Here is a 25,021-nt window from a genome sequence, read left to right as displayed (position 1 = left end):
TTTCTCGGAATCACTACTGCCACTTCTGTTCATCAGAAGCTCCACTAGAACACAGGTCTCCTCACTCCGGCCTGTGTATACTTTCCACTCAGCCACACGCCCTTCTACCAGAGGAAAGAGGGAAGGACAGAGTCAAAGCTTCTCTGGACGGCCAGCCTGCCTCCCTAAATCAAGTGCTTATCTGTGTCCAGAATTTGATGGCAAAGCTAGAGAGGAGTCTCTGCCTAGATAGAGAAAACTAGGAGAAAATGCTGGAAAGCTTGGATCACATCCTCTTACTAACTTGCCCTCACCCCTTACCTCCCTAACAGTGGTCAGGAGATAATTAAGCGTTAATCAGAACCAACCATCCTCTCTGCTGCCTCTTCTACCTAGGTACCTGCTTTCTACCCTTTCCTTTGAAAGACCCTATTTACTCTCTAGGTCATTCCCTTTGAAAGACCCTTTTTATTCTCTAAAACTGCCTTAATTTCTCCCCTATTTCTACGGAAGAAGCTTTAGTTTCCCTTTGCTAACAGGACCTACCACACCAATCCCAACAAGCTACAACCCCTATCAAGAAGGAAGGGCCCAGACTTTGGAGTCAGACAAATCTGATATCTAATCCTAAGGTTAATCACTTTTTTTTTTTTTTTTTTTGAGACAGAGTCTCGCTCTGTCGCCCAGGCTGGAGTGCAGTGGCGCAATCTCGGCTTACTGTAAGCTCCGCCTCCCGAGTTCATGCCATTCTCCTGCCTCAGCCTCCAGAGTAGCTGGGACTACAGGCACCCACCACCACACCTGGTTAATTTTTTGTATTTTTAGTACAGATGGGGTTTCACTGTGTTAGCCAGGATGGTCTCGATCTGACCTTGTGATCCGCCCACCTCGACCTCCCAAAGTGCTGGAATTATAGGCGTGAGCCACTGCGCCTGGTCAGTTCATCACTTTTAACTTTGAACAAGTTATTATTATTAAAGGTTAATATTTAACCTTTGTGATTTTGTTTCCTCACCTATAAAATGAAAAGAATAATGCCTATTACCTCAGAAAGCTCCCATGAGGATTACCATAAAGCTTAACAGTGCCTGTCATTACATAGTAAACAACCAAATATGAACTTTTCTCTCCTTTCCTCTTTAATGTTGTCATATGAGCCTGTGACCATCAGAGGTTAAAAACGGCTGTCTCCTGCCACCTCCTCTTCTTCCCCGAATCCTACTGATTTACTGGGAGGTCAAGTTCTTCCCCTCAAGCATAGAAAAGTCAGAGTAAAACAGACGCTCCCTTCTACTTCCCCATACCCCAGGTTCTACAGTAGTCCCAACAGTTATTCTGAATTCAGTGCAGGCTGAGCATTCCTAATCCAAAAATCCAAAATCCAAAATGCTCCAACTAGAAACTTTTTGAGTACCAACATGACACTCAAAAGAAAATGCTCATTGCAGCATTTAGGATGTGGGGATTAGAGATACTCAACCTATAAGTATAATGTAAATACTCCAAACTCTGGGAAAAAAAATCTGAAATCCAAAACATTTTTGTTTCCAAGCATTTTGGATAAGGGATACTAAACCTGTAGAGTGTGTCACTCAGAATTATCTCTTAACCTACCCCATCACTTCTAGATTCATGTTTTGCATGAGAGCAAGCTGTAAGTAAAAACCAAGGTGGTTTCACTATTTTGAGTGTATGCAGCACTGCCTGGGGGAACCCTCTAATATTGTGACATCAAAGTCCAATGATAGGAAAGATGTTCCTCTTTTGCCTACTCCGCTGCTTTGGGTCCATGAGCAACATAACCCAAATTTCCCTGTGCCTCAAAAGCCTGTGAGTACAAGACATGGCCTTACTAACTACATAATTCAAACTGAACTTCTGCAAAATCCTGCCCACAGATCCCCAGCCACTCCACCTCCATATTTTTAGGTATCTCCAGAGGATGTCTTATTACTCAACCAGATACAAATATCTGCTTAGTAGCACCTCAATCCTAATTTCACCAGTCCCCACAAGAAGACTTAAGATGGCAGTGAGGGGCATAAAGGTTTTCACAGAGCACTCACCATCTGGTACACCACCAATGTACTAGAGCCCTCCCAGTACCAAAGCTATCTAGATCACTCTTAGAAGTCTACTTTATCCAAGCGGTAGCTGGCTTCTCTCATAGTCCAAAGATACCCACTGGTCTCAGATACTGGGAGTGATCCTTAGACACTATTCAAAATGTAAGTCCCTCTCTTTTCTCTCTTCTAACCCAAACCTTTCTAATGGGATCTCTGGATGCTTCTTCTGATGGCAAACAAAAAGCATTCACACCCTCTACTCTCCTTCAAACCTTCTCATCTATCTTTCAGGCTGTAACTGAAGTCTGGCTATTGACTGGGCCCCTTTCTGAAATCGCTCAGGTGTTGCTGATTCTCCTAAATCCCTCCCAATATCACCACTGTTTTGCACATCTATATAAAAATCAGTGTTTCAGCCAGGCGAAGTGGCTCATGGCTGTAATCCCAGCACTCTGAGAGGCCGAGGCAGAAGCATCACTTGAGGTGAGGAGTCCAAAACCAGCCTGGCTAACATGGTGAAACCCTATCTCTACTAAAAATACAAAAATTAGCCAGATGTGGTGGAACGCATTTGTAATCCCAGTTAAACTTGGGAGGCTGAGGCAGGAGGATCATTTGAACACAGGAGAGGGAGGTTGCAGTGAGACAAGATTGTGCCACTGCACTTCAGCCTGGACGACAGAGTAAGACTCTGTCTCAAAAATAAAAAATAGGCTGGGCGCAGTGGCTCACGCCTGTAATCCCAGCACTTTGGGAGGCCGAAACGGGCGGACCACCAGGTCAGGAGATCGAGACCATCCTGGCTAACACAGTGAAACCCCGTCTCAACTAAAAATACAAAAAATTAGCCAGGTGTGGTGGCGGGTACCTGTAGTCCCAGTTACACAGGAGGCTGAGGCAGGAGAATGGCGTGAACCCAGGAGGCGGAGCTTGCAGTGAGCCGAGATTGTGCCACTGTACTCCAGCCTGGGTGACAGAGCGAGACTCTGTCTCAAAAAATAAATAAATAAATAAATAAATAATAAAGAAAATAAAAAGAAAAATCTGTTGGGCGTGGTGGCACACACCTGTAATCCCAGCACTTTGGAAGGCCGAGGTAGGTGGATCACCTGAGGTCAGGAGTTTGAGACCAGCCTGGTCAACATAACAAAACCCCATCTCTACTAAAAATACAAAGATTAGCTGGGTGCAGTGGCAGGCACCTGTAATCCCAGCTATTTGGGAGGCTGAAGCAGGAGAATCGCTTGAACCCAGGAGGCAGAAGTTGCAGTGAGCCCAGAACATGCCACTGCCTGGACAATAGAGCGAGACTCCATCTTAAAAAAAAAAAAGAAAAGAAAAGAAAAAGAAAATCAATGTTTTGCTGAGGATCCTGCTCTCCAACCAGCAATTACCACTGGTCCATTTCTCCATTTCCTCTCATTCATTGCCTGAATCTTAATCTTGTCACCTCGTTGATGGCATCCCTTTGGACAACCATTCAATACTCCAGCCCCTCAGTCCTTCATCTCAATTACAAAGACATTTCCCTTCCATTCACTTTGGCTACCCACCTCCAACATCACACCTAACCTTTGTCATCCTAGGAATTGCTCTATCTCTAAAATGTTCACATCTCACTTTCTGACCAAACCTTCAATCTATGCCGTTCTTATTATCCAAACAAGTTCTTTGAATCTCATCATCAACACTAAAGTCCTGACTTCCCTCCATCCTCCCTATTACTCCCTCTTTTTTTCTTACTCAACCTGGATCCCATCCATTAATCACTACACTCACTTTTTTCATCTCTGATCATCTCTGATGAGAAAAACCCCTACTCTAAATCAAACTGCCTCTGCTCCTATAACCACGTTGCTATCAAAGCTGTTGAAAAAATCACATATCCATACAGACTGGTACCCCTAAATACTTGCCTATTTTTTTTTTTTTTTTTTTTTTTTGAGACGGAGTCTTGCTCTGTCACCCAGGCTGGAGTGCAGTAGCACGATCTCTGCTCACTGCAAGCTCCGCTTCCTGGGTTCCGGCCATTCTCCTGCCTCAGCCTCCTGAGTAGCTGGAACCACAGGCACCTGCCACCATGCCCGGCTAATTTTTTGTATTTTTAGTAGAGACAGGGTTTCACCGTGTTAGCCAGAATGGTCTTGATCTCCTGACCTCGTGATCCGCTCGCCCTGGCCTCCCAAAGTGCTGGGATTACAGGCATGAGCCACCGCGCCTGGCCTACTTGCCTCCTACTTTAACTGAGCCCTTATTGTCACCTGGCAGATGTATGGGTTCCTAGGCACATACTTTCCTGATCCCCATAGTGGTTATATGTCAAGCCTTCCCTTCTAACCTCACATATCCTACAATCTCTTAAACTTTCGGCCGGGTGTGGTGGCTCATGCCTGTAATCCCAGAATTTTAGGAGGCCGAAGTGGGTGGATCACGAGGTCAGGAGATCGAGACCATCCTGGCTAACAAGGTGAAACCCTGTCTTTACTAAAAATACAAAAAATTAGTCGGGCATGGTGACGGGCGCCTGTAGTCCCAGCTTCTCTGGGGTTGAGTCAGGAGAATGGAGTGAACCTGGGAGGCGGAGCTTACAGTGAGCTGAGATCGTGCCACTGCACTCCAGTCTGGGCAAAAACTTTCTATTGTATTACTTCCCCAAACTCTGCAGACTATTATACTTTCTCATCAGGAAAACAAAAAGACATCAGATGGAATTACCTCAACTTCTTCCTGACACCTCAGCTATACGCTTGCTTATAGCACAAAAGTAGATAAGAGCACAGGCTCTAAGGCAGATGCCCAGGTTAGAATTCTGGCTCTGCCACTTACTAAAGATTTGATCTGGGCAAGTTGCTCAATCTCTCAGTGCCTCTGTTCCTTACTGTACCCCCTAAAAAGCCCCTTCCCAATGGCATTCAAAATCATTTACACCATCTACCTCTTCTGTGAAGTATTTCCGATACCTCCTAGCTTCAAAGGATTGCTGTGAGTTAAATGAGATAATACACAGACTGCTTATGTGCCTAGCACACAGTAAGCTCCCAATTAATGTTAGTCATGTTTTTACTACTATCAGCATTCGCACCTATTTTTACCTCCAACTGCAATGCAAGAGGCATTCTCCTAAGGCAAATCCTTCACCGACATTCTAGACGCCATCCCTTCAAGGGACTTGAACATCAATTATTCAATTTCCTTCCATGTAGTGTATAAATATGCTCAGTTCTCACCCATCTTAAAAATAACCTTTCACATGCCAGTATCCCCATCTAGCTACCTCCTCCTCTCACATCATGCCTCTACCCTTCATAATCAAAATTCTTTGTCCTGTATCCATTTCTCCAATTTTTATTAACTTTCTATTATGCGTTTCTATTATCCCACTGCAGTTTGAGTTCAGAATTCAATTCTCTACCCAGACTACTTTTGCTAAGGCAGTGGTTCTCAACAGGGGGCAATTTTGCCCCCTAGTGGCCATCTGAAGCCATTTTTTGGTTGTCACAACATGGAGAGGTAAGAGCTGCTACAGGCATCCAGTAGGTAGAGGCCAGGAATGCTATTAAACATCCTACAATGCACAGGGCAGCATCCCACAGGGCATTTTCCAACCCAGAATATCAATATTATCAAGATTGAGAAACGCTGCGCTAAAATAATGTATAACTATGTTGATCAATGTAATGAATACCTTCTATCCTTTACATGACATAGCCTGGCTTAAGTACTTGATATTATTAGCTTCTCCTTTCCTAAAATTCATTCTTCTTTTGGGTTCCACTGACCACGCCTCACTGGCCATTCCCATTCTAATCTGTTTTAGGATCCTCTTCTGCTCATCTATTAAATGTCAGTATTTCTCCAAGTTTCCTCCTAGGCTCTTCTCTTTCCATATACTGTCCCCGAAAACTAGAATCACCTGGGGCTCTTAAAATATGCCCAGGCCTCCAGGCACGGTGGCTCACACTTGTAATCCCAGCACTTTGGGAGGCCGAGGCGGGCGGAACACGAGGTCAGGAGTTCGAGACCAGCTTGGCCAACATAGTGAACCCGTTTCTAAAAACACAAAAAATTAGCTGGGCGTAGTGGCAGATGCCTGTAATCCCGGTTACTCGGGAGGCTGAGGCTGAGGCAGGTGAATCGCTTGAACCCAGGAGGCGGAGGTTGCAGTGAGCCAAGGTCGTGCCACTGCACTCCAGCCCAGGTGACAGTGCAAGACTGTTTCAAAACAATAAAAAATGCCCAGGCCTCATTCACAGATTTGTTTTGGAGTGGGTTAGGAACACTAGGAAGAAACATTTGGAAGGGAAGCTCAAAAGTTCTATTCAGTCCACATGTTTTTAACACAATTATTTTACATCTAAGTGCAAAGGTCAAGTAGGCAACTGGGAGGGGAGAGATCAGGACTGGAGACGTAAATTTGGTAGTTATCACCATATTAGATGGTAAAGCCATACCCTGGATAAGCTTGCCCAGGATAAAAGTGATTAAGAGAAAGGGGCTTAGAAAAAGCCCCAAGAAACTTCCAACATGTAGAGGTCAAGTTGAGAAGGTAGACATGTAATTCAGTAAGGCAGATAATCAGGGGAACATGGTATTAAATGCTACTTTGAGTTGCAGAATTAGAGGATGTCTCTAGAAGTTTCATGAGTACTCCGAACTCAACATATTCAAAATGGAATTAATTCCCATCTTGCCTGCAAAGCTGTTCCTTTCCCAATGAATTTATCTACCCAATCACGCAGGCCAGAAACCAGACTCTTCCTTCTCCACTATTTCTGACATCCAACTAAATCCTGTCAAATTTCCCTCTTGATTTTTCAAATCTAGTTATTTCCTTTCTTCTAGTCACCTTCTGAGCCTCAGGCCAATATAATCCCTCACCTGGCTGTCTCCAGTCCAGCCTTCCCGCAAGGCAGTCATAATCATCATCCGATGCCACTCAGATCATGCCACACTGATTTACCATCTTTTAATGACTCCCTATTTGGAGGGAGATAAAAAGTGAAATGCAAGGACCTTGTCATAGAGCTTGTTTACCTCTCCAGTCTTTTCTTTTGCATGACCAACCTTGAACTCTTCCCTTCAGTCACAAAGAACTAAATACAATTCTCAAGTGCAGATCCTGCTCCCAACTCTGTCTTAACTCCTGATTTATTCATGTCGTTTCCTTCTGGGAACACTATTTTCTTGCCTCTGTACTGAGTGAACACTATTTTCTCAGTCTCTGTACTTAGTGAACTCCTCGTCTTCCCTCCACATTCGCCTTTCCCTACTCCCATGTGACTAAATTTAGTGTCCTTCAAATCAGCCCTCTAAGCACCTTGTACTTTTTACTGGTGCACTTATCGTCTATGTTTTCTGCTTACTTGGCCAGCAACGTATCTACAATCTGATCCAGTGCCTTACCCACAGTTAAGAGTAGAATAGGCCGGGCGCGGTGGCTCACGCCTGTAATCCCAGCACTTTGGGAGGCCAAGGAGGGCAGATCATGAGGTAAGGAGATCGAGACCATCCTAACAGGGTGAAACCCCGTCTCTACTAAGAACACAAAAAATCAGCCAGGTGTGGTGGCAAGCGCCTGTAGTCCCAGCTATTCGGGAGGCTGAGGCAGAAGAATGGCCAGAAACTGGGCGGCGGAGCTTGCAGTGAGCAGGGATCGTGCCACTGCACTCCAGCCTGGGCGACAGAGCTAGACTCTGTCTCAAAAAGAAAAAAAAAAAAAAAAAAAAAGAGTAGAATAAATAGTTTTCTAATAAACAGCAAATAACATAACATATGTTGCCATCTTAACCCTGGCTTGTAAATCCTTTCTCTTCCTTGGAACTTCATATTCCCAGCATCTAGAACACTCCTCTAAATAAATGTCAACTGATACTAAACAACTGTATCAAAATCACCTGGTAAGCTTGATATAAATAAGTATTTCCAGCCCTAACTCCCCATACCTCACTGAGTTCTGATCCAGCAGACCTAGGGGGCTGGGAATCTAGGAATCTAAATTTAACAACCTAGGAATCTAATTTTAACAAACTCTTCAGGTGATTCTGACTTGTAGTCATTCCTGGGAACCACTAAACACATTAGGAGCTCAATAAATATTGTTGAAAGTAACATTTTAATTTACTGAAGTACATAATTCATTTCCTAATTCTTTAGGATTAGAGTCTAATGTAACTGAGTCCTGTGTGTGACAGAACAATGCACTAATATGTACAAAAGTCCACAAAAACAAGCAGCCTTTATTGCAGTATTACAAAACACTTTTCATTTTGGCAATATTTTACAACGCATTTAGCTCCAAGGGTTGGGGAGAAGGTTGGAAACTAAAGGGGGAACTCTCAACAGACATTTCTAAAAGAAAAACTGTCCCAGCCCTCCCACCCAAATAAAAATCCAAATGTCACTTAATTTCACTACCCAAGAAGAGGCCACGAGGAAAGCAGCAGGCAAAACTCTGGCAATTTCACTATGGATCATGTCAGAGACAAAGGAACATTCAAAACAGTCATCAGTATGGTCGGTTGCGCTGATCATTTCTGTAGTCGTTTCTAGGAATGAAAAATAAAGAGCCGGACTAAATTCTAATTTTCTACCAAGGGGGAGCATCAGACACTACTTGAGGGTGCTAAGTGATTGGCATCAGCTAGACAATTTCTAAAGAATGACACCATGCCTCATTTATTTCTATACTCCTAGAAGATACTTAAATGTCTAATTTATCAGCTTTAAGATTCACAAAGTTCCTAGAACAATCTTTGCTTCACTCTTAAAAATTTTCCACCTAGAATAAAGACTTCAAACCACAAATATTTCAGGAGATCAGAAACTGTCCCAATTCCAGCACTCTAAATAGGAGAGTGGCATAGTGGAATAAGCAAGCACTTACATGCATGAATTCTGGATCTGCCACTTACTATGTGACCTTGGAAAAGTTACACTAAATGACTCTGACTCTATAAAATGAGAAGTATACGTACTTCATAGGGATGGACAGGACTAGAACTAAAGACTATAAGAACACTTTACAGTATTGGCCACACACTAATAAGTGTTCAACAGATGGTAATTAGGTTACTCATAATAGCTAAAAATTATATAGTGCTTACTATGGGCCAGCAACTAGTACAACGTAATCTAATACAAATCTGAAAAGGATGTTTTACTAGCCCCATTTTACAGATAAGAGTACTGACACTCCAGGCTAGGTGTGGTGGCTCACGCACCCAGTAATCCCAGCACTTTGGGAGGCCAAGGCAGGCGGATCACGAGGTCAGGAGATCGAGACCATCCTGGCTAACACAGTGAAACTTCGTCTCTACTAAAAATACAAAATATTAGCCAGGCGTGGTGGCAGGCGCCTGTAGTCCCAGCTACTTGGGAGGCTGAGGCAGGAGAATGGTGTGAACCCGGGAGGCGAAGTTTGCAGTGAGCCAAGTTTGTGCCACTGCACTCCAGCCTGGGCGACAAAGCGAGACTCCATTTCAAAAAAAAAAAAAAGTACTGACACTCCAACACTTCAAAGGATTAAGTAACTTTCCTAAGATCACACAGCTAATAAGTGGTAGAGTTAGGATTTAAATTCAGACAGTCTGTTTCCCAACTTCACGCTCTTAACCATATTCTATACTAATTCTCACTGCCTTATACTGCTGCTGGCATAGAGGTCCTTAGTATAATAATTGAAGTTACTTTCTATCATTGGTCTTCAACTTCTGCTGCTGCTACACCATTCATGTGCACAAGGCATTCCCATCAGTGGTTTTTACCTAGGAAAGTTATTACCAGAATCTCCAGAAAAATAACTGCAGGGCAGTATATATGATTTGAAAAAGAACCACCCTATGAAAGGTATGTTCCTTCACTTAGATTAGGAACTCCTGATTTACACATAGTTTCAAGTTATTATCTGTCAATCTCAATTATCTTTATGAGAAAAAAAAACACACACAGATACATCCAAACAAATAAAGATTTATGAATAAGAATTTCCAGCAGGTGGCAGGGATCGGTGGCTCACGCCTGTAATCCCAGCACTTTGGGAGGCCGAGGCAGGCAGATCATGAGGTCAGGAGATCGAGACCATCCTGGCTAACACGGTGAAACCCTGTCTCTACTAAAAATACAAAAAATTAGCCGGGCATGGTGGTGGGCGCCTATAGTCCCAGCTACTCGGGAGGCTGAGGCAGGAGAACGGCATGAACCCAGGAGGCAGGGCTTGCAGTGAGTCAAGATCGCACCACTGCACTCCAGCCTGGGCGACAGAGTGAGACTCAAAAAATAATAATAATAATAAAGAATTTCCAGCAGGTGCTGTGGCTCATACCTGTAATCCAAACACTTTGGGAGGCCAAGACAGGAGGAATGAGGCCAGGAGTTTGAGACCAGCCTGGGCAACATAGTGAGACCCTGTCTCTACAGAAAATTTTTAAAAAATTGGCCAGGTGTGGTGGCACACACCTACAGTCCCAGCTACTTGGGAGACAGAGGCAGGAGCATTGCCTGAGTCTAAGAGTTTGAGGTTACAATGAGCTATGATCATACCACTGCACTCTAGCCTGGATGACAGAACAAGACCCCGTCTCTGTCACTAAATTTAATTTTTATTGTCTCTAAAAAATAAAAATTAAAGTTAAAAAATAAAAAGTTCCAAAACAAAATTTTAGAAATTGATAAGCAGGAAACTAAATCATCTTCTCCATCCTGAGAGAACTGCCAATGGGAAACTCAAGTTCCAAAACACTGGTAAAAAGAAAATGTGGTTCAAACCCCTCAATCTAGGTGTGGTGAAGTAAAAAGGTTAATAAACGCATTCTAATACTCACCTTCCTCCCATTTTGCCTCCATAGCCACCTCGGTCTCCTCCGTAGCCCCCACCTCGGTCTCCTCCATAGCCGCCACCACTCCTGTCTCCTCCATATCCTCCACTTCGGTCTCCACCGTAGCCACTGCCACCACCACGGTCTCCTCCATAGCCCCCCCGGCTTCTGTCTCCTCCATAGCCTCCTCGATCTCCTCCATAACCTCCTCGATCTCCTCCGTAACCTCCTCGATCTCCTCCATAGCCGCCTCGGTCTCCGCCATAGCCTCCTCCTCGGTCTCCTCCATAGCCACCTCGATCTCCTCCATAGCCACCTCCTCGGTCTCCTCCATAGCCGCCTCCTCTGTCCCCACCATAGCCGCCGCCTCTGTCCCCACCATAGCCACCCCCACTTCTGTCTCCACCATAGCCGCCCCCACTTCTATCTCCGCTGTAGCCACCACCGCTGCTTCTGTCTCCACCATAGCCACCCCCACTTCTGTCTCCACCATAGCCGCCTCGGTCTCCACCTCTGCCCCCACGACCTCTGTAGCCCCTCTCTCCACCGTAGCCTCTCCCCCGGAAATCTGCAAGGTAGAAATGCAAACAATGAGGCCAGCAGAAACAACGTAAAGCCCCCTTAATGCTAGTCAGAAGATAAGCACGATGCAGATGCCATTAAAAGGCTGACCCACCTCCTCCTGAGGGACGAGAGTCCTCTGGTCTAGGCTCATTGCACTGATTGCAGGAATTCCTTCGAGCAAAGTTCATATTTCCGCATGACCTAAGAAAGGAGGAAAATATAATGCTCCTAGATAGTTTCTAATGGACTCAGAACTCCTTTCTGTACCCTCCAGCCCCAATTCCAACCCCTACTCTCACCAAAGTAAACAAGATACTTACGGATTAGGGCAAACCCAATCCCCACTTTTGGGGTCTCCACCTCTCCCTTGAAAGCCTCCACGACCTCTATATCCTCCACGGCCTAGGGGGATGGGGCCAGGGGAGAAAAATCAGCAGCAGACATTAACAAAACAGAAGAAAAGCATCAGATAAAACATACGAGTAGGTACCCATCAATACTTAGGCAGCACTCTGCAAATTAACCCCTTACAGCAGGACTTTGTAATTCTTTGATTTGGGTCTTGTACTCAGTAAACAGAGGACCTTGAAAACAGACCCTAGGCACACAATACAGTGCAAATAATGCACTAGAAAACTTCCAAGTCCATTTTCTATAATACAGGTTGAGTAACCCTTCCCCAAAATACTTGGGACCCAAACTGTCTCTGATTTTGGGTTTTTCAGATTTTGAAATATTTGCCTTCTACTTGCAAGTTGAGCAGCCCAAATCCAAAAACCCAAAACCTGAAATGCTTCAATGACCATTTCCTTTGAGCATTATGTCGGTACTCAAAGTTTTGGATTCCCAATTTCAGATTTTCAAACTTACGATGCCTAACCTATACCCTACTTAGAGAATCTCCATGATGAAGATGAGGTGAGAAGACAAACTCCAAATGTGAGAGTATGAATGTAAAGGCCACAGTAACATTCACCCACAAAACAAAACAAAACAAAAAAGACAAGTATATGAATCTCATAGAAATGAAGAAGCTGGGCCGAGCACGGTAGCTCACACCTGTAATCTCAGCACTTTGGGAGGCCAAGGTGGGCGGATCATCTCAGGTCAGGAGTTCGAGAGCAGCCTGACCAACATGGAGAAACCCCATCTCTACTAAAAATACAAAATTAGCCGGGCGTGGTGGCACATGCCTGTAATCCCAGCCACTCGGGAGGCTGAGGCAGGACAATCACTTGAACCCGGAGGGAAAGGTTGTGGTGAGCCGAGAACGCGTCATTGTACTCCAGCCTGGGCAACAAGAGCGAAATTCTGTCTCAAAAAAAAAAAAATTAAAATAAAAAATTTTTTTAAAAAGCTGGCAGTAACTGTATCAGGTAGCTTAAAAACTGGTCAGATTAGTTGGCCAGGAGCGGTGGCTCACGCCTGTAATCCCAGCACTTTGAGAGGCTAAGGCGGGTGGATCACGAGGTCAGGAGATGGAGACCATCCTGGCTAACACGGTGAAACCCCGTCTCTACTAAAAATACAAAAAATTAGCCAGGTATGGTGGCAGACGCCTGTAGTCCCAGCTACTCGGGAAGCTGAGGCAGGAGAATGGCGTGAACCAGGGAGGCGGAGCTTGCAGTGAGCCGAGATCGTGCCACTGCACTCCAGCCTGGGTGACAGAGCGAGGCTCCATCTCAAAAAAACAAAACAAAACAAAACAAAACAAAAAAAAACTGGTCAGATTAATTACCTCATTAGGTATCATTAAAACAACTGCCTCGCCAGCTACAGTGGCTCACGCCTGTAATCCCAGCACTTTGGAAGGCCAAGGTGGGTGGATTACGAGGTCAGGAGTTTGAGACCAGCGTGGCCAACATAGTGAAACCTCGTCTCTACTAAAAATACAAAAATTAGCTGGACATGGTGGTGCACGCCTGTAGTCCCAGCTACTTGAGAGGCTGAGGCAGGAGAATTGCTTGAACCCAGGAGGCGGAGGTTATGGTGAGCCGAGATCACGCCACTGCACTCCAGCCTGAGCAGAGCGAAACACCATCTCAATAAAACACAAAAACCAAAAAAAATTGCCTCCTGATTTCCAAGTGAACAGCAAACCACGATACAGCTTTCCAAAGGGATTTCTACAACCATTTCCCACTACCTTCTTAGCTATTACAATATCTCATTTACCTATTCAGTACCCGAACTCATTTTAAGACACAGGAAAAAAGACCTAGTGAGAGAAAAAGCAGTACCAAGTTCACACAAATAGAAACAGAATATGAACTCAAATTTAAACCCTTGGATAGTATCCAGGACTGTGCGCAGCAAGGATCTTACCTCGCCGCCCACCTCCACTTCCACCTCCTCTCATGAATTCAGGTCTTCTAGTGGCAAAGGACACTTTAATGATGTTGCCATGGAATTCTTTTCCTAAGAAAAAAGAAATCGGCTTTGAAGCAATGCTACTCTATACCTCCACCTATCAACAAAAATATACAAGTCTTGGAAATTTTTGGTTTCGAAGGAGTAACAGACATGTCCTCACAGAAATTAAAATACACTGGTATTCCAAAGAGTCACACTAACAGTGCTAAAAATGTCATTATCTACTGAAAAGAGCACATCTGTCACTGGGGGATAGTCACTTCTTGCCAAGCTTAAAAAAATAAAAATAAAAAAAAATAAGGTGGAGTGGTGTGTGTCTGTAGTACCAGCTCCCAGCTACTCAGGAGGCTGAGGTGGGAGATCAATTGAGTCCAGGAGCACGAGACCAGCCTGGGGAAGGAGACAGTGTCAGGGGTAGAGAAAAAGGCTAGGTGCAGTGGTTTGTATCTGCAATCTCAGCACTTTTGGAAGCTGAGATAGGAGCCTCGCTTGAGGCCAAGAGTTTGAGACAAGCCTGAGGAACACAGCGAGACCCTTTCTCTGAAAAAAAATTTTTTTAATTAGCTAGGCATGGTGGCATGTGCCTATAGTCCTAGCTACTCAGAAGTCTGAGGCATGAGGATTACTTGAGCCTGGGAATTCAAGGCTGCAGCGAGCTATCATCGTGCCATTGTATACTAGCCTGGAAGACAGAGTGATACTCTCAAAAAAAAAAAAAAAAAAAAATTCGGGCGTGATGACTCACGCTTGCAATCACAGCACTTTGGGAGGCCAAGGAAAGCTTGGGCTCAGGAGTTTGGGACCAGCCTGGGCAACATCGTGAAACCCCGTCTCTACAAAAAATACAAAAAAATTAACTGGGTGTGGTGGCACCTGTAAGTCCTAGCTACTTGGGAGGCTGAGGCTGATCACCTAAGCCCAGGAAGTCAAGGCTACAGTGAGCCATGATCACGCCACTGCACTCTAGCCCTGGCAACAGGCTCAAAAAAAAAAAAAAAAAAAAAATCTGTATCTAATATTTTTACATGGGGAAAAAAAGCCAGTTTAAGGGAATGAATACATGTGCAAGTGCAATAACATGTATGTATTTACACATATGCTTATATGCATTGCCTACTGTGCTTACTAGGGGAAACAAGATCACTAGGGCTCAAAGGTGAAAAAGAAACTCCTATTTTACCATATGCCCTTGGTACCATTTGAAATTTTCTGATCATTTCCAAAGTAGCATTATAATTAGTAACTTTTAAAAAAATAGTAGTAAATAAAATTGGCAAGATTTGAACTATAGAGTTAGGTTTAAAAGGCTCATACGTCCTATGGGCACAAGTCACTGCAGTAAACATGCAGTAAGTGTTAGTTACTATTAAATTAGGGTGCAGGCCGGGTGCGGTGGCTCAAGCCTGTAATCCCAGCACTTTGGGAGGCCGAGACGGGTGGATCACAAGGTCAGGAGATCGAGACCATCCTGGCTAACACGGTGAAACCCCGTCTCTACTAAAAAATACAAAAAACTAGCCGGGCGAGGTGGCGGGCGCCTGTAGTCCCAGCTACTCGGGAGGCTGAGGCAGGAGAATGGCGTAAACCCGGGAGGCGGAGCTTGCAGTGAGCTGAGATCCGGCCACTGCACTCCAGCTTGGGCGACAGAGCGAGACTCCGTCTCAAAAAAAAAAAAAAAAAAAAAAAAAAAAAAAAAAAAAAAAAAAAAAAAAAAAAAATTAGGGTGCAACAAAAATGATGAATTTGTAACATGGGGAAATGACTATGTTTAAATGTTAAATGAAAAATACCTTAAGACAAAACTCTATTTGGAGTATTATGATGTAAGATACATTTTAAAACACTAGAAGGAAAATTATTAAGAAATATTATCAGTGGCTACCTTTGAGTAGAGGGCTATAGATGTTTTACCCATTTCTTCTACTTTCCATTAAAAAAAGTCTATTTCTTCTAAGTATGTATTAACTTTATATTTGAAGGGAAATCAGCCTAAAATTTACTTTATTTATTTATTTATTTATTTTGTGACAGGTTCTCGCTCTGTTGCCCAGGCTGGAACGCAGTGGCTCAATCATGGCTCACTGCAGCCTCGACTTCCAGGGCTCAAGTGATCCTTCCACCTCAGCCTCCTAAGTAACTGGGACCACAGGTACACACCATCATGTCCAGGTTATTTAAAAAAAAAAAAAAAATTTTTTTTTCTGTTTTTGTAGAGGCAAACTCTCCCTACGTTGTCCAGGCTGGTCTCCAACTCCTGAGCTCAACTGATCCTCCTGCCTCAGCCTCCCAAAGCGCTGGGATTATAGGCGTAAGCAATGCCACCTGGCCTAAATTTCAAACTATAAAGTCAGGGGATGATAAATCACTTAATGGGTAAATTCAAGTGATAGATACAGGAAAACCCCAGCCTTTAGCACTATGCAATATATCCATGTAACAAAATGCCATCTGTACCTCTTAAATTTATTTTTTTAAAACGAAAAAATAACATACAGTGAACCAGGCCAACTTTCTACATCTGTATCAGGGTAGTCTCATGCACAAGGCATGATATAAGGAAATATGCTAGACCAACAAGGATAGAGCTCATTTCATTTCTAAAGGTACATAAAAATTCTGGCCTGTATTTTTAGTAAAAGTAAACATGAATATAACCACTGTCACCCAGAGCATATTCTGACTTCCAGATTAGAAAACATTTATCCAAATTTCATGCTGAAAACTGTATGAATGAGGCATACCATCAAACCAGTCAATGGCTGCCTTAGCTGAAGGAGGGTCATCAAATGACACTGTTGCCTCCCCCTTTGGCTTTCCTGTGTCCTTGTCTGTATAAAGATTTATCATTGGTTTTCCAGTCTTCTTATTTGTCTGAGGAAAAACAAAAACACTTGGTGTTAGCATTTTTAAAATAAGTAATCATGTATCATTTAGATAATCAAAGATTTATTTTTTGCAAGTAATTCACACATTCATACTATAAAATACTATGCACCTAATATAAAGTTACCTGTAGGTTTGGACAAGCATAACTCTCCAAGCTACACTAAGTGAAAACCAATCTATAAAAATGATATAGTATACTGTTTTATCTATGTATAATTGCTTTTTTTTTTTTTTTAAATTGAGACAGGGTTTTACTCTGTCACCCAGGTTGGAATGCAGTGGCACCATCATACTCACTGTAGCCTCAAATTCCTGGACTCAAGAGATCCTCCCACCTCAGCCTCCCGAGTAGCTGGGACTACAAGCGAGTGCCACCAAGTCCAGCTTTTTTGTTGTTGTAGAGATGGGGTCTTGCTATATTGCTCAGGCTGGTCTCAAACCCTTGGCCTCAAGTGATCTTCATGCCTCAGCCTCCCACAGTGCTGTGATTAAGTGCTGTGATTACACGAATCAGCCACCACACCCAGTTTATAATTTCTTTAAATCCACAGAAATTAAATGTAGATAATGCTTCATGTAAATATGTAACTTTTTTTTTGAGACTCCTCTGTGGCCCAGGCTGGAGTGCAGTGGTGCAATCTCGGCTCACTGCAACTTCTGCCTCCCAGGTTCTTCTGCCTCAGCCTCCCGAGTAGCTGGGACTACAGGTGCGTGGCGGCCCCACGCCTGGCTAATTTTTTGTATTTTTAGTAGAGACGGGGTTTCACCACGTTAGCCAGGATGGTCTCGATCTCCTGACTTCGTGATCTGCCCGCCTCGGCGTCCCAAAGTGCTGGGATTACAGGCGTGAGCCACCATGCCCGGCCGTAAATACGTAACTTCTAAAACACTACACTGGGATTTGGCTGGGATAAGACAAGGGAGAATTTTTACTTTTTCAAAACTCTGTGAATTTAGGCCAGGCATGGTGGCTCACGTGTGTAATCCTAGCACTTGGTGGGAGGCTGAGGTGGGAGGATCACTTGAGTCCAGGAGCTCAAGACCAGACTGGGCAGTAACAGGGAGACTCCATCTCTATAAAAAATTTTTTTTTAATTAGCTGGGCATGAGGACATGCACTAGTGGTTCCAACTACTCAGGAGGCTGAGGTGGGAGGATCACTTGAGCCCAGGAGATTGAGGCTGCAGTGATCCATGATCATGCCACTGTACTCCAGCCTGGGTGCAATAGAGCAAGACCCTGTCTCAAGACAACAACAACAACAAAATTAAATATTTTGTGTGTAATTAATTCCTTAACAAATTATAACTCCCACAGAAAGAAAAAAGTGAGCAGGCCAGGCACAGTGGCTCATGCCTGTAATCCCAGGACTTTGGGAGGCCAAAGCGGGCAGATCACTTGAGGTCAAGAGATCAAGACCATCCTGGCCAACATAGTGAAACCCCATTTCCACTAAAAATACAAAAATTAGCTGGGCGTGGTGGCACGCGCCTGTAGTCCCAGCTACTCAAGAGGCTGAGGCAGGAGAATCATTGGAACCTGGGAGGTGGAGGTTGCAGTGAGCCAAGATCGCGCCATAGCACTTCAGCCTGGTGGAAGAGTGAGATTCTGTCTCAAAAAAAAAAAAGTGGGTAATTCCATAGACACCAAAACAAGGGCAGATGTAAACTGATTTCAAGAAACTGCTACTATCTAAACACTACTAAGGCTGCTTTCTAGTTGAAGAGATGAAAAACACATGCATGAAGTTAATAGTGCACAAGACGCTTTATTGAACGAGTAATTATGAGATAACGTATTATCTCCAGCATAAACATTAAATAATCCTTCCCAAGAGCTATAACAACTTGAGTTTGCATGTAATTCAGTCTATAAAATGTTCTCAGCAACTCCTTTATTTCTCACAGTTATAAGAACTAAGCAGAGACTAATTTTAGAGTCCTAGGATGGAAGCTAAAGCACAGGTAGACTGTGGAAAGGTAAACACACGTAAGAAATAAAATCTTCATATATTCAACAAATTTAGCAAAGGTCTACAGACATAAATGAGCACGTGCATCATAAAATTTTAAGAGACAACAGGCGGATCACGAGGTCAGGAGATCGAGACCATCCTGGCTAACACGGTGAAACCCCGTCTCTACTAAAAAATACAAAAAAAAACTAGCTGGGCGCGGTGGCAGGTGCCTGTAGTCCCAGCTACTCGGGAGGCTGAGGCAGGAGAATGGCGTGAACCCGGGAGGCGGAGCTTGCAGTGAGCTGAGATCCGGCCACTGCACTCCAGCCCGGGCGACAGAGTGAGACTCCGTCTCAACAACAACAACAACAACAACAAAAAAAAAATTTTTAAAAGACAAGGCTTATTGAAGTATATAGGCTTACTACACAATCTATGTATTATAATCAGAACATTGTGAGATTTTCAACATATATTTTTACTCACCTTGATAATTCCTATTTGCTTAAAGAACTCCCCAACTTGATCTGTAGACACACCCTCCCCAAGTCCTTGCACAAAGATTGTGTTGTTATCTGAATTATCAGATTCTGAATCTAAGAGAAAAAAAGTGACGGTTAATTTTACATATTCCTTGGTTATCACATTCTATTCAGTAATCAAAGACAATAATTTATTGTCCCTTTCAATTGTTTCTATGACAAAAAGGAGAGGACCAATATAAGCACAATCTTATATAAACATGAACAGTATTCACAATAATTATTTGGTTGATCAATTCTTACAACTAAATTTCAGGTAACGTGGATCAAGTCCACACTATGTGAAATACCTATATACCAATTAAGGATGATCTTACAAATCTCACTCTTCAGATCAGACATAGGGCTAAAGGTCATGAAGAGATGGAGTTAATTTAGCATTTCTTTCTCTGGAGAACTCTAATTCTTTACAATTAAATATTTTTAAGATTCTCTAGTAGAAAATTCTCCAAATCTGATACTTTGAACTTCCAATCAAGCCACCAAGCAGAACTGCTGGTTTCCCATTCATTGCAATGAGCTTTGTATATACCAGAGTGCAGAGGCACCTTGTACACACACCTTACCTTACATGCACACTTTTGGATTAGTACAACAAAGTAAGAAAGATGTGTACAAATTCAGTCCATGAAGGGATAATTCAGAAATTGCCATCCATATAGAATACTTTGGCATCTTAATAAAAACAAAAGTTCTGATTTTAAATTTTTGGCTCAAATAGATTTTTAACCTCTAAATTATAACTTTCAACAGGCTCCACAGGTAAATCTGTAGCCTTGAATTTCATTTAAATAAAAAGCCACAAAATTAGTGACCTCTACCCAAAACAAGACAGTTCTCTCATGTATGAATTCACGTTTCTTGAATTCACTAAGTCAGCACACTTAAGCAGACTACAATCCAACGTAGGATTTTCTTTCTTAAACAGTTTTTCTACTTCTAATTCCACAATGATATAAATTTTTTCATTAAATCTGATTTGCAATAATTTTCAATAATTAATGCTAACTAGCAGTAAAAATTCAAATATTTCTTCACAGAAGAAAGAATATGGGAAAGCATAAACAGCAATTTTCCCTAGCAAACTGTCCCATCAATACTCCTGAATTTTTCTGACATTTCTTTTTTTTTTTTTTTGAGACGGAGTTTCGCTCTGTCGCCCAGGCTGGAGTGCAGTGGCCAGATCTCAGCTCACTGCAAGCTCCGCCTCCCGGGTTTACGCCATTCTCCTGCCTCAGCCTCCCGAGTAGCTGGGACTACAGGCGCCCGCCGCCTCGCCCGGCTAGTTTTTTTTTTTTTTGTATTTTTTAGTAGAGACGGGGTTTCACTGTGTTAGCCAGGATGGTCTCGATCTCCTGACCTCGTGATCCACCCGTCTCGGCCTCCCAAAGTGCTAGGATTACAAGCTTGAGCCACCGCGCCCGGCCCTGACATTTCTTTAGAAATAAAGCTCCCTGGCTGGGTGTGGTGGCTCACACCTGTAATCCCAGCACTGTGGGATGCTGAGACAGGCAGATCTCAAGGTCAGGAATTCGAGACCAGCCTGGCCAGCATGGTGAAACTCCGCCTCTACTAAAAATACAAAAAATGAGCCGGGCATGGTGGCGTGCACCTGCAGTCCCAGCTACTTGGGAGGCTGACGCAGGAGAACTGCTTGATCCCAGCAGGTGGGTGTTGCAGTGAGCCAAGAATGCGCCACTGCACTCCAGCCTGGGCAACACTAGCGAAACTCCATCTCAAAAAAGATGAAAAGAAAAGAAAAAGAAAAAGAAAAAGAAAAAGAAAAGAAAAGAAAAGAAAAGAGAAGGAGAGAAGGAGAGAGGGAGAGAAAGAGAGAAAGAGAGAAAGCAAGCAAGCAAGCAAGCAAGCTCCCCAGTTCTGGCACCGCTATCAAATTAAACCTTCCTCCCATACTAAGCCCTCCAAACACACACTTTTCCCACCAAAAAATGGAAAACTAACATTTTCTTAATGGCAAAGTGACAAACCACCATAAACCTTACCAGCATCTGGTCTGGGTCCATAATCCCTGTGACCTAAGGGAAAAGAAAAGAAAAAAGAGCTATTTAAGGCAATTCATTTAAAATCATTAACAAAAAAAATAGTAATAAACCAAGGCATGAAAAGTCAATACTTCCAAAATCCTTGAAAGTCAACCATCACAGATTTACAAAGTAAATATATAAATTATGTTTTATTTAAAGTTTAGGAAATCAAGATGAATGTCAACATTCCCTTTAACTTGTCCTAGACAGCACCTGCCAGTTTAGCATTATGCTAGTATCACGTTTGTTAAGCTCTGGTTGTAAAGGCTGATTGGACAACCCTAGTAATTTAAAAACACCATGTCAGCTACCTCTATAAAAACAAATTGTCAAAATCCAGTGAAGGTGTCATTCATTGGTCACCACAGACTCTTTCATGCAAATTCACTGTGTAGAAACCCATGGTACTGTTTGAGATCAACTCTGGCTTTTTAATGTTTACTTTGATATATATATGTGTATATATATATATATATATAAATTTTTTTTTAAAGCACACAACACACACCAGCCTCAACAGAGTAAGAAAGGACTTTTGACTACATCTGCGGGATATTGGTGGCTTTTAGATTTATATAGCATTTCCACTGAAACATTTTGGGATACTCAGCACTTACCACCAAAATTTTTGAAGCCACCGCGGTCACCACCACTGCAGAGGAAAAATTGAAGAAATGATTTCTTCCTTAAGTCTCTAATGTGCTGAGCCCTGGGCTCAATCTACACTTAACTGTCACAAGTAGAGTGCTTAGGAAAACAGTAGCACCTCTAAGTTTTCAGTAAATTCCATTTCATAGAGTTCTAAATGTTGCTTCTATCGAAGTGTTTTCCCAAGGATTTATTTCCACAAAATGTCTTTTCAAGCTTATTACATATCTAATACACTCTTATTTTGAAATCTTCCCAACCCCAAGCCAAAGGGATACTATTAAACCGTAACATAAAACTGGAGGCACAGCATGAAGAATACTAAACTAGAGCAAGTATTTTTTCCAAAAGGGTATTTTCTAAATATGAGAAAAAGAAAAAAGACCAGAAGAATATAAAGCAAGGTTAAGATTTTGATGGTAGAACAGGAGAGGATTAAAACTTGAATATTAGGTTCTGCTGTGATACCAATAGTGGATTTTATGAGATGAATTTTAAAAGTGAAGTACAAATATACACGAAAGTGAGACTGAATAAAAGCAGTCTTAAAATTTCAAATCATTCAAAACCCTTATAAAAGACTACAAAGAGCATCACTTAAAAACCGCCCTCCTACTCCATACCCACTATACTACATCTCTTCACATCAGAGCTACAGAGGTTCATGCTGCCACATGCTCTGTACACTATCAGTAGTGTACCTTACAGACAGAAGGCAACATATTCCAATGCAACTCCCCATAGGACAATTTTTTTTTTTTGAGACAGAGTCTCACTCTGTCACCCAGGCTGAAGTGCAGTGGTGGGATCTCGGCTCACTGCAACCTCCACCTCCCAGGTTCAAGTTGATTCTCCTGCCTCAGCCTCCCTAGTAGCTGGGATTACGGGTATGTGTCCCCGCACCCAGCTAATTCCTATGTTTTTAGTAGAGATGAGGTTTCACCATGTTGCCTAAGTTGATCTCCAGCTCCTGGCCTCAAATAATTCGCCCACTTCAGCCTCCCACAAGTGCTGGGATTATAGGCACAAGCCATCACTCCAGGACACAGACTTTTATCTGGCAAATTACAATCACAAGGACAGTGGTCCTTGTGAGTATGGCTTTATGTAACAAATCTAAGGTCTCTCTTATCAAGACACTTTTTTTTTTTTTTTTTTTTGAGACGGAGTCTAGCTCTGTTGCCCAGGCTGGAGTGCAGTGGCCGGATCTCAGCTCACTGCAAGCTCCGCCTCCCGGGTTTACGCCATTCTCCTGCCTCAGCCTTCCGGGTAACTGAGACTACAGGCGCCTGCCACCACGCCCGGCGAGTTTTTTGTATTTTTTAGTAGAGACGGGGTTTCACTGTGTTAGCCAGGATGGTCTCGATCTCCTGACCTCGTGATCTGCCCGTCTCGGCCTCCCAAAGTGCTGGGATTACAGGCTTGAGCCACCGCGCCCAGCCTTCAAGACACTCTTTTAAATACCCATCCAATAAAAGCTTGCTTCTCTTAACTGAATTCTGTAATCCTTTAAGATCTATATGCTAATATGGCAATAAAAACACTCAAAAGTTTTCTGATATCAGATCTTCTACTACTAATAATCTTATTCTACTATAACCCAAGAAGCTAATCTAATATACTGAAGTCTCTCACTGCTTAGAAATCTCTGCTTTATGGATACCTATCTTACAGGGGGTGGGAGGAGGAACCCTCAACTCTAGTGATTACCCTACCCTATAGATGGCTTTTCTGAGCCATATTGAGATAAAACACTCAGAAAAAATTCTCCCTTCTTAATAAATCCATTCTATTTCACTGTAAGGTAAAAATATTTCCACTTACAACTGCCTCGGGTAAAGACACATGCATTTTAACTTGTTGTTACTTTTTATATGATTTCCAGGATGCCTTTTTAAGCAGGAGTCTAAGGCTATTTCAAGGCAATATAGACAATATGAAACTCAGGCCCTTCCTATACAGTTTACCATTGAATTTTCTAAACCCCCGACTTCAGAACAAATAGTACTGAAGCCCTCCCTATACTTCTAAATGACATGTATATCGCTGCTTACCTCTTTAAGAAAGGGAAGCCAACAGATTCGAGATTAAAAGATTAAACTGCTGAAAATATTATTATTAGAAACCAAGGTATCTCAGGTTTTTTTTTTTTTTTTAGAGGCAGTCTTGCTCTGTTGCCCAGACTGGAGAGCAGTGGCACAATCTCGGCTCACTGCAAGCTCCGCCTCCTGGGTTCACACCATTCTCCTGCCTCAGCTGGGACTACAGGTGCCACCACACCCGGCTAATTTTTTATTTTTAGTACAGATGGGGTTTCACTGTGTTAGCCAGGATGGTCTCGATCTCCTGACCTCATGATCTGCCCGCCTCGGTCTCCCAAAGTGCTGGGATTAAAGGCGTGAGCTGCCGCGCCTGGCCTCTCAGAGGTTTTTTTACTCCAAAAAGTGAGAGAAAAGAACTAGTGAAAATATTAAGCCCACATTCTTATGCCAGGAGGTTAAAGTTCCGAGGATAAAGATGACTTTTAAAATGGGAAATTGGAGGTCACTGGGTTCACAAATAAGTGCTAGAAGAAATGCCTCTTACTTTGTTGTCATCTTAAGGGAATATCTAATCTGGCCACAATGGATGGAAAACATGCAATTTCATACATAGCTAGTTCCTATAATTTCCATTCTGGCCAGCAATATAACTTTGAACAATAGAAAAAGGACATAACCCTGGCAAAAATAAAGGGATATAAAACAAATGACATTTAAAAAGGTTTACGATTTCTTATTCCTCCATATAATACATTTGAACATTATCATCTTTATTTATTTTTTTTATTTCTGAGACAGAGTCTCGCTATGTCCCCCAGGCTGGAGTGCAGTGGCATGATCTCGGCTCACTGCAACCTCCACCTCCCAGGTTCACGCCATTCTCCTGCCTCAGCCTCCCGAGTAGCTGGGACTACAGGCGCCTGCCAGCACGCCCGGCTAATTTTTTTTTTGGTATTTTTAGTACAGATGGATTTCACCGTGTTAGCCAGGATGGTCTTGATCTCCTGACCTCGTGATCCCCCGTCTTGGCCTCCCAAAGTGTTGGGATTACAGGCGTGGGCCATTGCGCCCGGCCTTGAACGTCATCTTTACTGAGAATTTCCTTT

The 25,021-nt window shown here is 43.0% G+C and overlaps 1 protein-coding gene across 2 annotated transcripts in view; it reads right to left on the bottom strand.

Moving 5' to 3' along the window:
• Positions 1 to 8,261: 8,261 nt before the first annotated feature.
• Positions 8,262 to 25,021, bottom strand: part of TAF15 (TATA-box binding protein associated factor 15) — a 39,534-nt gene continuing 22,774 nt past the window's right edge. For both annotated transcript variants that reach the window (XM_010385190.2, XM_010385191.2), the window contains exons 8-16: positions 21,843 to 21,877; positions 21,184 to 21,216; positions 19,125 to 19,234; positions 16,537 to 16,666; positions 13,748 to 13,840; positions 11,743 to 11,824; positions 11,535 to 11,623; positions 10,865 to 11,426; positions 8,262 to 8,590 (exon numbers count right to left, since the gene is read on the bottom strand). In XM_010385190.2, the coding sequence (XP_010383492.1) occupies positions 8,551 to 8,590; positions 10,865 to 11,426; positions 11,535 to 11,623; positions 11,743 to 11,824; positions 13,748 to 13,840; positions 16,537 to 16,666; positions 19,125 to 19,234; positions 21,184 to 21,216; positions 21,843 to 21,877 (1,174 nt within the window). In that variant the 3' untranslated portion in view covers positions 8,262 to 8,550. The remainder of the gene's footprint in view (positions 8,591 to 10,864; positions 11,427 to 11,534; positions 11,624 to 11,742; positions 11,825 to 13,747; positions 13,841 to 16,536; positions 16,667 to 19,124; positions 19,235 to 21,183; positions 21,217 to 21,842; positions 21,878 to 25,021) is intronic.

Source organism: Rhinopithecus roxellana, chromosome 19 (assembly GCF_007565055.1).
Source record: "Rhinopithecus roxellana isolate Shanxi Qingling chromosome 19, ASM756505v1, whole genome shotgun sequence".
Taxonomy (NCBI): domain Eukaryota; kingdom Metazoa; phylum Chordata; class Mammalia; order Primates; family Cercopithecidae; genus Rhinopithecus; species Rhinopithecus roxellana.
Note: the sequence above shows the minus strand (reverse complement) of the source record. Positions and strands in the feature narration are given on the sequence as shown.